The sequence below is a fragment of the Pteropus alecto genome, unplaced genomic scaffold, assembly GCF_000325575.1.
Source record: "Pteropus alecto unplaced genomic scaffold, ASM32557v1 scaffold134, whole genome shotgun sequence".
In the NCBI taxonomy this organism is placed as follows: Eukaryota; Metazoa; Chordata; class Mammalia; order Chiroptera; family Pteropodidae; genus Pteropus; species Pteropus alecto.
In genome coordinates, this window is record NW_006436283.1 from 10358419 (window position 1) to 10374904 (window position 16486).

A 16486-nucleotide genomic window follows, 5' to 3' on the forward strand; every position below is an offset into this window, starting at 1 on the left:
AACACTCCCACCTTGCTGCATCTCAGGATGGCCGAATGTTTTCTGCCAATTACAAGACTACTCTCTAATGAGATGTGCTCTTCTCCCAGCCTAGACTACTTCTCCAGAGGCCTCATGGCCGGCCGGTCCCCGGTTTTCAGGATTCTCGGCACAGCGGTCCCAGCTTCCAGGGGACCCCTGACCACTTATCAGTGCTGTAATCCCTTCCCACCCTCCACCCGCAAGGCCTATCTACGAGGGTCTTTTCTTTTTTGCAAATCGCTCTCTGAACTGTTTCCATTTTTTATTTTAGGGCTGGCCACCCACCGAACTGTGACTCCTTGAAAAAGGAACCTTGTTGGTCCCGCTTACTGCTCCGCCACAGTGTCGCTAACAGTACCCGGCCCACAGCAGGTACCCCGAACTATTCTTAGAGAAATGAAGACGTCAGACTGGTGCTCTGACAGGTAGAACTCAAGAATCACAATTAATGTCTTGATTAAACATTCAAATTGACAAACGGTCAGAATACACTTCAGTGGGGAATTAAAATTCTGTTTCTGGATTTTACTGAAACAAATATTATTTTAAATACTTCAAATATATTGGTAATAACATTCTTAGCAATATTTTCATTGTGCAGAGATTTTGTGATATAAAGATATTTAAAAGAGATTACATACACATTAAGAAATTAAACGGCATCATCAAAAGGAAAGACCAACCTGCTGTTCATATCGTTGTTTGACATCCTCCAACTGCCATACAAACTCCTTCGACTGTTTCTCACGAAGAGACTTGGATCTAGTTAGATCTGCTTCCACTCTTTCAAAAATTTTAAATCAAATATTAAATTCTTTAAACAAAAAATATTCCCACATTTTTGTTATTTGTCCATTCACTAAAATGACAAATTTCAAACACCTCATCAATCATAAAAATAAATTTAAAGATGATAAAATAAGATACTTCGGTCTATTTTGGTATATTTTAATAATTTAAGTCAGGGAAATTAAAAATTAGTCTATAATTGACTAAATTCTAATTTTATAAAAACACTAAGGGAACTATAATTTTGAATATTCAAAAAGGTTTTATTAAGGCCTTGATATGTGCTGAATGAGAGAAAATATTTGCAAACCATATATCCCATAAGGGACTTGTATCTAGAATACATGAAGAACTCTTACAACTCAATACTAAATGAGCAATTAAACCCAATTTTTAAAAGGGCAAATGAACCGAGAAGACATTTCTCCAAAGATACACAAATGACCAACGAGTATAGAAAAACATGCTTACCATCACTGTTATTAGGCAATTTCAAGTTAAAACAACAATGGCACACCACTTCACCCCCACTAGGATGGCTACAGTCAAAAAAGACATAATGACAAGTGTTGACAAGGATGTGAAGAAGTTGGAACTGTCACACACTGCTGGTGGGATACAAAATGGGGCAGTTGCTTTGGGAGAAAATTTGGCAGCTCCTCAAAAGGTTAGACAGAGTGTTACCATTTGAACCAGGAATTCCACTCCTCGATACGAAATGAAAATAAATATACACCCACACAAAACTTACATCGAATCTTCATAGCATCATTATCCATAATTGAAAAAAAGAGGAAACAATCCAAATGTCTATCAATTAATAAATAAATAGACAGAGACAGAATATGGCATATCCATACAATCATTCAGCCATAGCAAGGAATGAAGCATTGTTACATGCTACGACATGGATGAACCTTGAAAACATGCTAAGTCTTTTTGACCACGCATTGTATGAGTCCATTTATATTAAATTTCTGGAATAGGCAAATCCATAGAAACAAAAAGGTTAGTGTCTAGGGTGAAAGGAGGTGGGGGTGGGTGTGACTCCTTAAAGGTATGACATTTCTTTTGGGGGTGATAAAATCTTCTATAATTGTGGTGATGGTTGCATAACTCCGTGCATACATTAAAGCCACTGAATTGTTCACGTGCAGTGAGTAAACTGTTATATCTCAATAAAGCTGTTACAAAAAGTAAAAGTCAAAGGCTCTACCACGTCCTATGAGGCCCCGCACGATCCAAGCCCAGTTATCAGCTCATCTCTACTGCTCTGAACCTCCACCACCACTAGCACTCCAGCCCACTTGCTAAGCCTAAAACGTGCCAGAAATGCTGTAATCTTGGGGTCTAGAAGCTTCCCCCAGATATTCACAGGGCTTCTTTCTCGAAGTCTTAAAGTTGGGCTTAAGTGTCACGTAGTATTGCGACCTCCCTGTCCACTCTGTTTTACATCACAGCCCAACCCCAGCCCTCCCGGTCGCCCATCCCTTGCTCTGCTGCTCCTTTTACCACAGGACACATCACCCCCAGGTCACCGCACAAGTAACTTGCTCTTTAGCGGTGTTTTTACGGGAATGTACCACATTCGCTCATGTACCCCAACCATTTAGCACACTGCCTAGCACATGTAGACTCAATAAAAACTAATCGAATGAAAATTTTTTTAAAAAGACAGTGCACCCAACTTGGTTTGAAATTTACTGAATGAAAAGCTTTCAACATTTCATAGTTCCAGATTCTTTGTTACAAAATAATATTGAATCTAATGTTTTCTATCACTTAGAAAATTAGTATTGTATTAGTATTAGTACTGAAAATTAGTATCACTTAGAAAATTTGTTATTGTCCTTGCTCCTCTTATCATGTGACATGCTCTTTTGATGTGACAGGGAGAGACAGTCTTACATATAATAATGAAAAAGTACTCCATATGAGTAACATGAGAATGGCACCTTTTATTCAAAGATGTGTGGTACTTCATTTGGCTTTTTACTCCTGGCTTAATTCTGGGAAATAATTTTTTTCTGAGGCAACTGTCAGTTAATGTGACAATCATTCCATCCCTGGCTACTTTTTATTACTTATTATTCTGCTTCACTGATATGTTGAGATTGTCCTTTTCAACTTGTATACAATACTCTCTTTTGGGTTACCTTTTGTTAAGTGCTAAGATTAGATAAAAGATGAATTATAAAGGAAATGAACCATGAAAATGCTTCCTTCACAATTTCCATGTTGCATTTTAAAATACCCTGCGAATACATTTATTTGGCATGATTAAACTTTAAGTTTCTAGGAGTAACGATGTCCAGTGGAAAGCAGCCAGTTTCAATGGATAAGAACAAAATGCATATCACCCCCCACCACCACCACCTAACAATACCTTTCAGTTTCTTACTTTTACATTGAAGTATCTAGAATATGGCATTATATTTAGCACCAAAGTATTTCTTTGTAAATACCAAGGATCACAACCCTGATGAGTCATCAGCTTCCAAATTCAATGATCAGGGCTCTAAGATTACTGATCCTTAGGTCATCAGCACTGTAGTCAAGAATAAATTTACTAAGAAATCATTTAAGGAAGCACAGTCAAGCCTACTGTGTTTTCTTTGGTCTCTAACTCGATGTGGGTTTCAAGGCTCTTTCTCCTTCAATGCTTCTCACATTAAACCTCAAGCAGAAGACTCCTTATTTGTTCTTGGCAATCGACACTCCCTCTACTCCAATATCTTTGGCATTTCCAAGACAGGTTGGCTGTTCTTGATTCTTTAGCCTTCTGCTCTTCACGCTACCGAGAAAGCCCCATCGTGTTTTCCTTGTTCACACTGTCATTCTTCAAGGCTGACTCAAGTCTCCTCCCCTTTCTGAGGTGTTCTTTAAAGCCATCAACTGACATAAATGTCCTCCTCCTCTCTACACTCCACGACTTGACATCTTTATTTTTCTAGCACATTTTTTTCTCTATAGTATGGAAGTATTTCAAATATTTGCACTTTATCTAGATGATGAGCTCCCAAATAAAAGGAACTATAACATAATTCTTTCTTTTGTATCTTAATTATTAATTAATTGTCTGAGTATGCAGGATAAATATGTAGTCAATTCTTAAAAGCACTGAATGAAGATAAACCAAGGAGGGAAGACCTGGTTTGCTTAGTAGTTTTAAGAGAGATCTTCATATGAAACTGATTTTTGGTTCTTATTTTACTTAAGCACTGATTGAATGTTAAAAATAAATAATATTTAAATATTTCCAATATTAAAACATTTAAAATAAAAATTAAGAGCTTTATATAGTCAGTGTATAAAAACAGAATATCATCTATCAAAAAATAGAATTATCTTCTACAATCAAAATAAAAAACAAATTAAAGAAGACCTTTTATACTTAAACATTAAGAAAAATAAGTAAATAATAACTGGTATTATAAGATAATAAAATACATATTGTTTTAGATTATACTGACAGAAAATGCGAGACCCCATTCCATTCTTCTTCCACAACTTAACAACAAAAAAATCGAAAACCAAGTCTTGTTAAATACTTGGTTTGTATAGAAACGCTGAGTTCTCAGTTGCCATAGATACAAAAGATTCTGCTTCATCACACATCATTCCATATTCTATTCGACTTCAAATTCTTTTTTTAATCCTCCTTCACTGTATAACTCTGGCTTCCAAAAAACCTAAGAGTAAAACTTGGTGGTCAAATTAGGAGCAGAAAAGGGTTTGGCTGTATTTCTGCAAATGGTTAGTGTTTAAAGCAGTAATAAAGAGAGGTAAAAAAGGCTGCTGAATTTCCCTTCTATGGTGCCTCAGGCAATACTTTAGCTACACGTAAGAGAAAACCCAAGTGTCCCTAGCTTAAACAACACAGGCCCTTTATGTTTTTCCTCATGTAACAAAAAATTCAGAAATAGGCTGCTACATTGACAGTTCAAAGATGTCAGGGTTAAGGTCTCTGCAATTCAACCTTCCCATAATGGTTGCAAAATGGCTTCTGCAACTCTGAACATCTGGGAAGGAAAGGGCAAAGGGTAAAGAGTAAGGGGATAAGGGCCAAGGGTCCATATTAGCTTAGTCAAATACCCTTTCAAGAGGCTTTCCTGCAAGTTCCTGTCAACAGCAAATTAATGATGCTGTTTGCATCTCATTCACTGGAACTACACTAAAAGGCAAGCTCCATCTGCAAGGTAAGAGATTGCAGTTTTAAAACTGTGTCTAATGTTGCCCTAAATAAAATCAGGGCTCCATTAGTAAGAAAGGAGGGATGGACAGCAGACCAACATCTGGCAGTCTTTGTCGAATATGGTCATAATAAGTTACTGCTCTTTCTCTAGTAAAGTACTCTTCTGTTATTACACTCTGAGTAATTTGACATGTACAATTCATATTATACAAGTATACGACTGTATAGAAATACATAATTCAAAATTTATTTTTGTTGCATTTGATATATATTTAGATAATATAAGAAACTGTCCTTCAAATATTTTCAAATATAGAAAGATAGATATAGATAGATGGATGGATAGATAGGTAGGTAGATAGGTAGATTAAAGAGAGAGAGAAAGGGAGAAAAAGAGAGAGAGAGGATAGAAAGAGGCAGGCAGATATGATTATTTCTGTATCTGGCTAAAGACTAAGAACAAATATCCTTAACGGGGAAAATCAATTAACAAATTAATTGATTATATCTATAGTTATACATTATGTCTATCTTTTGTGAGAGATCATCATTAATTTATATAAGACAGACAATATGTCGGCCATCTGTTAAATTTAACAATATTTTGGTTTTTATGCCTTTTCGTTAGAAAATTTTTGCCTCAAGTATCAAAATTGCTCTTACGTTTTCTTCTGAACATTTTATTGTTTTACCTATCACTGTATATCCACAACACTAGAACTCATTTTGTGAGTGGGGTAAGATACAGTGCAAGATTCTTTTTTTTTTCCATTTTTTTCCCATTTTTTTTCCATTTCCGATTGACACAGCCGCATTTATTAAAATGATCATCTTTTCTCTGCTGCATTGCAATATCTCCTTTGACAGAAATCAGATCGATCACATACGTGTGTCTATTTTGGTCTCTTTCTTCTTAACACTGGTCACCCTTGTGCCAAAACCACACCATATTAATTGCTATAGCTTAATGTTAGTCTCAGTATGTGGTAATATATATTCTGCAGTCGTGTTCTTCTCCCAGATTGCCATAGCTATTCTTAGCCCTTTGTATTTTCTTATACATTTTAGAATCAGCTTGTCAGTTTCCCTCACTCCCTCCCAAAGAGCACTGTTAACTTTTTGATTTTCAGAACTGTGCTGACTCTATAGATTAATTTGGGGAGTGACATTTTTATAATCTACACACATGATAATTCTCTTCATTTATTTAGGCATTCTTTGGTTTCTCTCAATAATATTTTTTAGTTTCCAAAACAGAGGCCTTACACATTTTGTTAGATTTATTCTTAGCTAAGCGAAGTTTTCAGGTACTATGACATCTTTTTCAAAGTTTATTTTTATGTGCTAATTGCTGATATATAGAAAGACAATGAATTGTATATCAGATCTAATGTTTAGTGACCTTGCTAAATTCATTACCAATAACATTTTAACAAGTAAACATTTGAGAAATTCATAGTTACACAAAGAAGCTATAATTGCAAACAAATGCATAACTCACTGGGATACCTTAGATGTCCCTCCTCTGTGTTCTCTTAATGACCTATTTATTCTACTAGTTATACCACATATTACAATTACACACTTTTACGCATTGGTCTATCAGACAAGCCGCAAACACGTCTTAATCTCTAAATTCCCAAATCTTCAGCAATGGCTGGTATAGAGCACGTATTCATTAATTTTTTATAAATGAACAGAATAAGAAGTCAAGTCTGTTAAATCCTTGGCCAGTAATTAAAAACAATTGAGGTATTAAAAAATAATAACATTACTATTTTCATAACTGATAACTTCAAATCAGCAAATATAGAAAGAATGACATTTTCTAGTCCGATGTTCTCATAGATCTTTTGTTTTTGGCTTATTTTTCTTCTGCAAAAGAGATTAGTCACTGATGAATATTATTAGGAAAAAAATTTCACTTACTACTCTATTAAGCATTTAAGGACAAAAGTTAAGAGTTAATTGTTTGGGGCTTTTTACAGGTTTCTTTGTTTAATTTTGTTTTTCAAAGTCAAATACTTACACATATTCTTTGGATGTTGTCATTTGGAACTGATTATCACAACAGCCTCTATTGAAACATTTAAATATAATTCTGGAATTTTACCTCTGCTATTTAATCTCAATTAAAGACAAAATTCCAAATGTTAAAAAGGTAGAGAGATTTCTCCGTTATCATCAAAAACTAATTGAGAGAAAACGCTTCTATTTGTATTAAATCTTTTATTACCTTAAAACTGGCCTAAAAAAAAACACTGAAAATTACATGAGCCGGCATGACCCTTAAGGGACAAGAGGACAAAGGTGTAAGCCACAGTGAATAGTTTACATGATTCTTTCCTTCTTTAAGTCTGCTTGTTATCCATCTACACTTAATGGCACAAATATATCCAGATGGCATTCTTCTTTTCTTGTAACTTGAGAATTTTTTTATTAATTCAACAGCAATCACAAGATGATGAACTAAACATGTAATCTCTAAGAATGTAAGAAACTGCTAACCAGTTTCAAGTGTCCTTAGAGCCAGAAGAAACCTCACCAGTCAAGAGCAATGGTTTAGGATTTTCTTTTCATGGCAAGCCAGTGGGTTTTCCAAGGATAATGCTAATGTCATGTAGCTGATGATTGCAAAGAAAAAGGAACAGAATTTAAAGCCAGATACATAGCAGCAAATGCCATTTAATGAGGATGTATTTTCAAGAAGAGAAAAATTAACTACAAAAGTCAAATGACTAGTGGAGTCCCCAGGAGAAACAAGTTAGCTGACATGCATGCAGTCAGTTTACAAGATTAAAAAATTTCACTTTAGAATTGCTGCCAATACTTCAAAAAACATAGCTGTCTTTTTCAGTCATTTGTTTGTTTCACAGAGAATATGCAAATACAAAACACCATTCCTTTAAAAAATATGATTACATACATATATACGGAAATAATTCTACAGAGTATTAAATTTTCATAATTAAAATATGTATAATTTATACAACTAATTGCTGACAGCTAACACTTATAGTGGATTTCACCATTAGAGTAAAAATTAGGTTATTTAAGCAATCTTAAACGAGGTAAAAGTTCTTCAAAGTGAAAGAAACAGTGTGAAGCAATGTTTTTAAAGTTTAAGTCTGTTCCATTTTCTCTCATGGGCCTCGTTTTTGAAGTAGCAATTCACTTTCAAAAACAAACTCAAAGCTTTTATTTTTTAATTCAAATCCCATTGTTTGCTGTCTGCAGCAGTTTCCAAATGGAAAAAGATGCCCTAAGCATTGCTGGCTTTTACACAGAAGATTTTAGGAAGAAGAGGAAAGAGCAGTTCAAAGCAACAACAGAAAAGGACAACTGTTAATAATATAGAAAATGGAAAAAGCTGAAAACATCATGATTCTCTAAATAATCAATCTGCTGATTGATTTTCTTCTAGAATTTAAGTTATATCACTTTTTAATCAACTGATAATCTGCAATGAAGGGCTTCTAATTTACCATATATATTGACATACATATTTTATTCAATGTTACCATACATTTTGACATACATATTTTATTCAATGTTAGTTAAAATTTGCCCTGTAAGAATTATTTGATTTATGAGTGAGCTTAACTATAAGAAGTCCACTATAAATGGGGTTACTTGTTATTATGCTCACACAAAAAGTATTTTTTCTATTTCACAAACTCAATCGCACTTGTAAAACTATTTATGACTGAAACCACTGAAGAACATTTCTTCATCAGGAGACAATCAAAAGGTTTTCCCACCCATCGGTGGCCATCACTAATACTTGTCAAGGAGTCTGCATCCAGCCTCACTGCACAGATCAGGCCTGGTGAGGGCTGCTCACAATGACAGGACACAGGCGTAGGGTTTGTGGGGTGACAAAGGGGAACCCTAGAGGCACGCACCAAGGAAGGTTTTTCACTGGATCATTTAACCGGTCCATAGAGACATGACACCTAGAGCCCTAGAATACCTAAAATACATGAACCCTTAAAGTCAAGAAGTAGAGGACTCAAGCGTGTCTGGCAGGGCTCCCACTGGAAGGAGAAGGAAGATGAAGACAGACCAGGAGCCGGGCACAGTACAGAACAGGCAAAGCCATGCGGGTGGCCCAATTAAAGGGCCGTTCCAGAATCACTTTCACAAACACTATCTTCCCTCCCTGTTTTCCTTATTTTCTGGCAGTCTCATTTTGTGGCCAACACGGTTCTTAAGTTGATAGTTTCTGACATGACATTATTTACAGGGCTTTCAGCTCTGCTATGCAATTCTGAGACTTCTCTGTTATCTTAAATTTTTCTTATAATTTGTGCATTCTCTCCAACTCTTCTGATGTATATTTTGTAATTTTTCACTATTAATAAATAACATTACAATAAACATCCTCGAACATACATCTTCCACACTCAGTACTCGTGACAAATAAAGTCCCACAAGCAGAATCGGTAAACAATAAGACAATGTTAAACCAACCCTTTATAAAAGTTATATAACCACACTTCCGCCACAAAAATACGTCATTGCCTGTTTCCTTAGGCCTTCATGGATTTCTACGTACTTATTGGTTGGAAAATAGTTTGTTGCTATTTACTTTTATAAAATTTACTGGTGAAAATAAACATTTATTGTCAATTTCTACAGAAAAGGGTATTGGCCGTTTGACAGTGATTGCATTGAATTTATTCATCAATTTGTGGAGAATGCCATCGGATAATACTGTTTTTCAACCCATGAACATAGAATAGCTCACATTTACTTAGATTTTTAAAAATTCTCTCAGCAATATTTGCAAATATTTTATTCTTTTTGATGCTATTGTGAATTAAATTTTCTTAATTTCATTTTCAGATTATTTAATTGCTAATATAGAGAAGTATGACTGAATTTTGCATGTTAACCTTGTATTCTGCAAACCTGTTTAAATCATTAATTAGTTTTAGTATTTCTTTTATGGATTTTGACCATACAGGATCATGTCATCAGAAGACATTTGTAGTTTTTCCTTTCCAGTCTTTTTTTGGGGGGCCTTAGTGCGCTGGCTAGAATCTCCAATCGATACTGGAGGTGGCAGACACACACACCTTATTCTTGTTCTTAGGAGAAAAAACATTAAGTCTTTCAACTTTAATTATATTAGCTGTAGGGTTTTTACTGATGTCTTTATTAGCTAATGTTGCGTAAGTTCACTTTTAGTCCTAATTTACCAAGTTTTTTTTAAATCATAATGATGTTGAATTTTTTCAAATGCTTCTTTTGTCTCTAGTGAAATGATCATGTGGGTTTTGTCCTTTACTCTGTTAATATGATGTCAATTGATTTTCAAATGTTAAAACAACCTAGGATTCCTGGGATAAACCCTACTTGGTTACGGTGCATGATCATTTTTATATGATACTGAATTCAGTTTACTAAAATATCATTATGAGTTTTGTCTCTACATGACAGATGTTACTCTGTTTTCTTGCAGTGTCTGTGGCCTTAATATTGGAGTAATACTGGCCTTACTGAATGAACGGGAAAGTGTTCATTCCCCCTAAGTTTCTGAAAGTTTTCAAAATATTAAAATTAATTTTTCTTTAATAATTGATGCAACTTACCAGTAAAACCATCTGATTCTAGGCATTTCTTTGTGGAGAAATTTTAATTGCTAATTAAATATCCTTATTGATTATAGGGCAATTCAGATTTTTTTACCTCTTCTTGAGACAGCTTTAGTAATCTGCATCTTTCTAGGAATCTGTCTATTTCATATAAGTAGTGTAATTTGTTGGCATAAAGTTTTTAAAATACCACTTTATGATTCTTCCGTTTTCTTTAGGATCAATAGTGGTGCCCTCTCTTCCTAACTCTGGAATGAAAGTTAAGCTAAAGATGTGTCAATTTTGCGTATCTTTTCATAAAACCAATTTTTGGCTTCAGTGATTTTCTCTATTTTCTCTATTTTTGTTTTTACTTCTTTGCTTTCTGCCAACATATAAAAATACTATTTCCTTTCTTCTGTTTGCTTTTCTTTTTCCGGTTTCTTAAGATGAAGTCTAGGTTACTGATTTGAGAACTTTTTGGATATAGATATTTAAAGCTATAAACGTTTCTCTAAGTACTGCTTTAGCTGCATTCCATAAATGTTGATATGCCATATTTTATGATATGCCATATTTCTCATATCTTCTTTGATCCAAAGAGTTAGTTATACGTGTGTTATTTAATTTCCAAATATGTGGAGACTTCGCAGTTTTCTTATTCTTGTATATTTTTATTCTTGTATATTTTATCCTTGGAGTTAAAGAACACATTTTGTATAGCTTTAATTCTTTTAAAATGTACTGAAAATTCTTTTGTGGCCAAGCATATGATCTGTCCTGGGGACAGAGTGCCTGCAGTCACCGGGTAGAGTGAGTTAAATCACCACCGATGAGACTCATTTCTGAGTGCCACAATACACACAGACCCAAAGCAAGAGAGCAAAGCTCTGGAACTTAACTGGAAGTGGAACCCACCCACAGGAGATAAGACAGGACTCTGGCTCTGCAATGAACAGGTTGATAACCTGTTTACGTAAAATTCAACATTACCTAGGGAATTCTAACATTACTCAGACAGTACACAACCTACTGTATGTACTCTTGTTTTCAGCTTCTTTCTTTCATCAGGATTTTGAGACTCATCCATGTTGTGGGTATCAGCAGCTCACTAGTTTTTATCGCTGAGTAGTATTCCATTGCATGTACAGTTGGTCCTTGAACAATACAAGTTTGACGTGTGCAGGTCCACCCGCGTGTGGATTTTTTTTTTTTCAATAAATACCCGTATTGTTTTCGATCCGTGGTTAGGGGGTCCATGAATGTGGGAGGCCAACTGTATGTATGCACTGATCTAAACCATTTTACATGGGGAAATTGAGCATCTGCGGATTTTGGTATCCGTGAGGAGTCCTGGAACCGATCCTGTGCAGATATGTAGGAACGACTGAGTTTGGGGGAAATCAAAAGTTATAGTGGATTTTTGACTGTGTGAAGGATGGGCACCCCTGACTCATGGGTTGTTCAAGGGTCAGTTGTACCACATTTTGATTGTCCTTTCGATTTTTGAGAAAAATTTGATTACTCAAGTTTTGAGCTTTTGTGAATAAAGCTGCTGTCGACATATGTATACAGATCTTTGCCTGGATGTGTCTTCATTCATCTTGGTTAAACACAGAAACAGAATGGCTGACATATGGTCATTGTATGCTTAACTTTTTAAGAAACTGGCAGCCTTCCTACCAGCACTTTATAATAGCTCCATTGCTTCATTAACACTTGGCATTATCAACCAATCTTTACAAATTTAACCATTCTAATGAGCATGTAGTGGCATTTAATTTTGGTTTTAATTTGCATTTCCCTGATGAATCATGATACTGAATATCTTTTCTTATGCTTATTAGTCATTTGTATATCTTCTTCTGTGAGGTGTCCAAATATTTTGCCTATTTTTAACTGGGGCTGTTTGTCTTATTACTGAGTTGTAAGATTGCTTTTATATTTTAAATACAAGTTCTCAGAAATACTTGTGAATCTTTTCTTCCTTTTTTTTTTTGGCTTGCCTTGCTTCCTTTTGTTGTTTTCTAATGCTGTCTTTGAAAGAGCAAAAGTTTTTAATTTTGGTGGTCTAATGTAGCAACTTTAATTGAAATTTAATTTCGGGTTTTATTGCCTTGTGGTAAAAAATATGTGTTCTATGTCATGTCAAGTTTTAGAAATACACTGGGTGTTTCCTTATGGTCTGCAAAGTTTTATAACTGTTCCACAGGAGTAGAAATTTAATGTGTTGTATTTTAAGGGTAGAAGATAGAAACATAGCTATTTTATAAAGTGTTATTTAGACCTCCTATTTGTTTAGTCTCCCCCATCTGTCAAAGATGGAGAAAATATTTAAGCACTCCATGGCTTTTTATGTCAATTTCTCCATGTATTCCTAATATCTTTTGATATTTGATTAAGTACTCTTGCCTTTAGTATGCAAAAATATGTCCTTTGTCCAGTTTATTGACGTGGATTGATATTAATTTGTGTAATAATATTACATTCTTTCTTTTCATCTGACTACAAGTGATATATTTTCATCATCTTTTTAGTATAATTTTTGTGTAAGTTTTAGTTGTGTCTTTTATAAATACCATATACATGGATTTAAGTCAGCTAATTAATACTTTTACTAGAAAAATTTAACCTATTAATATTTATTATTACAATTATATACTTTGTCTTATTTTGGACATTTTGTTCTGTTTCTGCTTCTGTTCCTTTGGCAATATCTCCTCTAGGCAATATCTCCTCTCAAGTTTTGCTTTGTTATCTTTTAAGGATTTTTATGAGAATGTAACATCTTGTTAATTTTATTAATGCCTACATTTATATACTTCACAATTATTTCAACCTGCGTTTCCCTAATTTTAAGAATCTTTTTGAGTCTTCAGCATGTACTCCTCCCACCCTCTCACTATCCACCGACTTCTTGATCTTTGTTAATGTAATCTAGGGATTTAGATTTAAGTTGTTATTAAATTTGAGTTTTCTACTTCTATATACCCTCTCTTTCAAGAACCAATAAACGTTAGCATCCTATCTTGTAACTAGATTTATACCAGTTAAATTTGTTTCTGCTTTGTTGGATTCCATTGTTCTCAACTCATCTTTTTTAATATGATGGTTTCCCCATGTGTGGGATGTCTTTTGCTTCGTCTCCGGATTGATTGATGCACTCATATAATTTTTTCCAGAAGACAAATGAGTGGAATACATTATGTGAGCTCTTATTAAGACAATGTTTTTTTGTTGATTTTGCAAGTGAAAAACTCCTTGGTCATACCTTTTCTCCTTCAATACTTTAAAACATTACTCCATTATTTTTCTAATTTTTTTTTTTTTTTACCGAGTTTATCTTGCTTAGAAACTTGTAGGATTTTCATTTTATTCTTATCTCTATTTGAGGTCCAATTCTTTTTCCAGAATGTATCAAGGTTTCGTGGCATTCATTTTACTTGACATGTGGCCTTTTTCCTATAGATCATGTCTTCTTATAAAGGTACTTTTTTTCTGAATTTTTTCCCTGAATTATACAGTAGATCATTTTCAGAAGTATGCTTTTCTTTTGTGACTGCTGAATACAAATGCCTTTTTCTTGTCCTATGGAAAGTTTTCACAAGTCTCACTGTTGTTTGCTTGTTTTTTCTCCTTAGTTACCCATGAATTCTACGATCTGTTAATATTGCATCGTCAGCCCCAAGAGGTGCATTTACTGAGCCAAGGGTGCCTATCACAATCTCAGCTTTTCTCAGGAAGTTATACTGTCAGCGTTAGTATTTTGAAACACCTTGTCTTTAGCCTTTTTAACTATATACACAAAGCTTCTTGCCAGGTCCCCTCTTTCAATATTTTCTGTATCCTTTTACTTGTTAAGATGATCAGAGTGTCCTATGCGGCTCCACTGGACATCTGGACCAGACACACATTCTAGGGCCGGGGCTCTGATCACAGTGGGGAGCTGGGAAGAGGTACACATACAAGTGGCAGGGACTGGAAGTCACCTTCTGGCACAAGCCCTCGGCAGGAACCTAGCTCTCACCCTAGGCAATGAGTAGAGAAACAAAGAGAATGGTGTCTGAGACCTGCTGTCAGGACCCGAATTCCCGCAACTCAATGGGAATGGAAATGTGAATCGAGAAAATAACAAGAAAACACAGTTCCAAGATAGTAAACGTGACGGGGCTCAGTCATAAACCTCCCACAGGAAGGTCTCTGAGACCCAGCATGTTCAAAAGTCTGAGGAGGACAACGAAATCTCCAACAGGTACTACGACGTTCTCTGCAATCAAAAAAACCTGAAATAAACTGAATATCCTTGAACAGGGGAGCTGATAAATAAAATAATGGTATATTCATATGATAAAATATATTCAATGTTAAAATGATTGTACTATATCAACATGGACAGGGCACAGATATATAAAATTAAATATAAAAGAGAAAACAAGACTAATAAAATCTGTAGTACTTACCTAACCTTAAAAAAATAGAAGCACACAAAAATGCATATAATATTCACAAACAAGATAGATAGATAGATAGAGAGAGAGAGAGAGAGAGAGAGAGAGAGATATGAAAATAAAGTAGACTGAAATAGTACACACTAAATTAGTTATAGTGGTTTTCCTCAGAGGTGGAAAGGAGAGAATAAAGAGATTAGACATGAATAACAAAGCAGGCTTAAACGTCATCTGTAAGGTTTTAGTTTAAATAAACAGTGTTAACAATTGTTGATTCTTCATAATGGGTACCTTGGTGTTTGTTCCCTTTATTCCTTTACAAATTTTTTATTTTCTCTTAAAACTGAAAAACACACCATTTAACTTGTACAAACACCAGAGACAGTCTCTGCCTTCCTGAACTGCCAGATGAAAATAATTTGCTGTAACTGATCAATAAAACACTGTTTGTGAAAAATGAACAAATATAGACATGGTTAGCGTGAATCCTTGCTCCACAGAAGCCGATGGTCATGGGGTTTTACCTGTAGGCTGATCTACACTCCCAAAGTGAGAAACACTGTTGCCATTTCTACATTTGTAGATGTAACTTTAAAACGATTATTCTGACATTAATTTAAGGATGAATCAAGGACTCCTCAAGGAAGAGAGAGGACCCACCTCCTTGTCTGCACAGCTCCAGGCAGTTCTCCACCGCCTTGCTGCACTCGTGGCCACCAGGGAGTTGCTGGTCAGTGTGCACCCAGTGGCCCAGGAGGAGCAAGAAGCAGCCACTGCGAAGATGCACAGCACGGCCTCTTGCCCTTCGCAAGCTCTCAGGGCGCAGGCTGCGCCTGCCCGCTGACCCCTTTCCCCCAGGGCCCTAGTTCTCGGCCTCTAGAGGCCACCTCTTCCTTTGCTGCTCTGGTGGAGGTGGGTGTCCTCCTCCGCCAAGGACAGCATCCTTTTCTCATTCTGAATTCTTGACCCAATTTTGTATGGCTAATTTTAGTAAGGCTTTCTTTAAAAGTAAATACATTTCTGTCATATTTAAGATCAGAATATACCTTCCTACTGGGAGAGGGACTTTCAAAAAGGATGGTGTGGTGCCCTCCTCACCTGCTCTTTCATCTCGGCATAGACTTTCTCGGAGTTCAGTTCCACCTGCCGCTTAAACTCTTCCAGGGCGGCATCTGCCTGCTGGGCCTGCAACCTCTGAACTTCCGTCACACGAGTTAGCTGCTCCTCTTTCTCCCTAGAAAAGTTCAGAAAAGCTTCAGAGTTAAAATACAAAAGAACTAAGCTTCAATGAAAGAACAATATTTAACCTTCTCTAAAATAAAATTCTGATTTCAACTTTTTGATCTAAATTCTGTAAAACTTCTCTTTAAAAAGCTGACAATGACATAATTTGTCTCAGGAGAAAAGGAGTAGAGACACATACTATGTGGCCTGATGAGGGCACAACCACTTTT

At 35.4% G+C, this 16486-nt stretch overlaps 1 protein-coding gene across 6 annotated transcripts in view; it reads right to left on the reverse strand.

The window, feature by feature from the left end:
• Positions 1–16486, reverse strand: part of CEP112 (centrosomal protein 112) — a 328322-nt gene that overhangs the window by 195728 nt on the left and 116108 nt on the right. For all 6 annotated transcript variants that reach the window (XM_015589808.2, XM_015589807.2, XM_006912420.3 and 3 more), the window contains 2 exons: positions 16128–16266; positions 705–809 (listed from right to left, as the gene is read on the reverse strand). In XM_015589808.2, coding sequence (XP_015445294.1) covers positions 705–809; positions 16128–16266 — 244 coding nt within the window. The remainder of the gene's footprint in view (positions 1–704; positions 810–16127; positions 16267–16486) is intronic.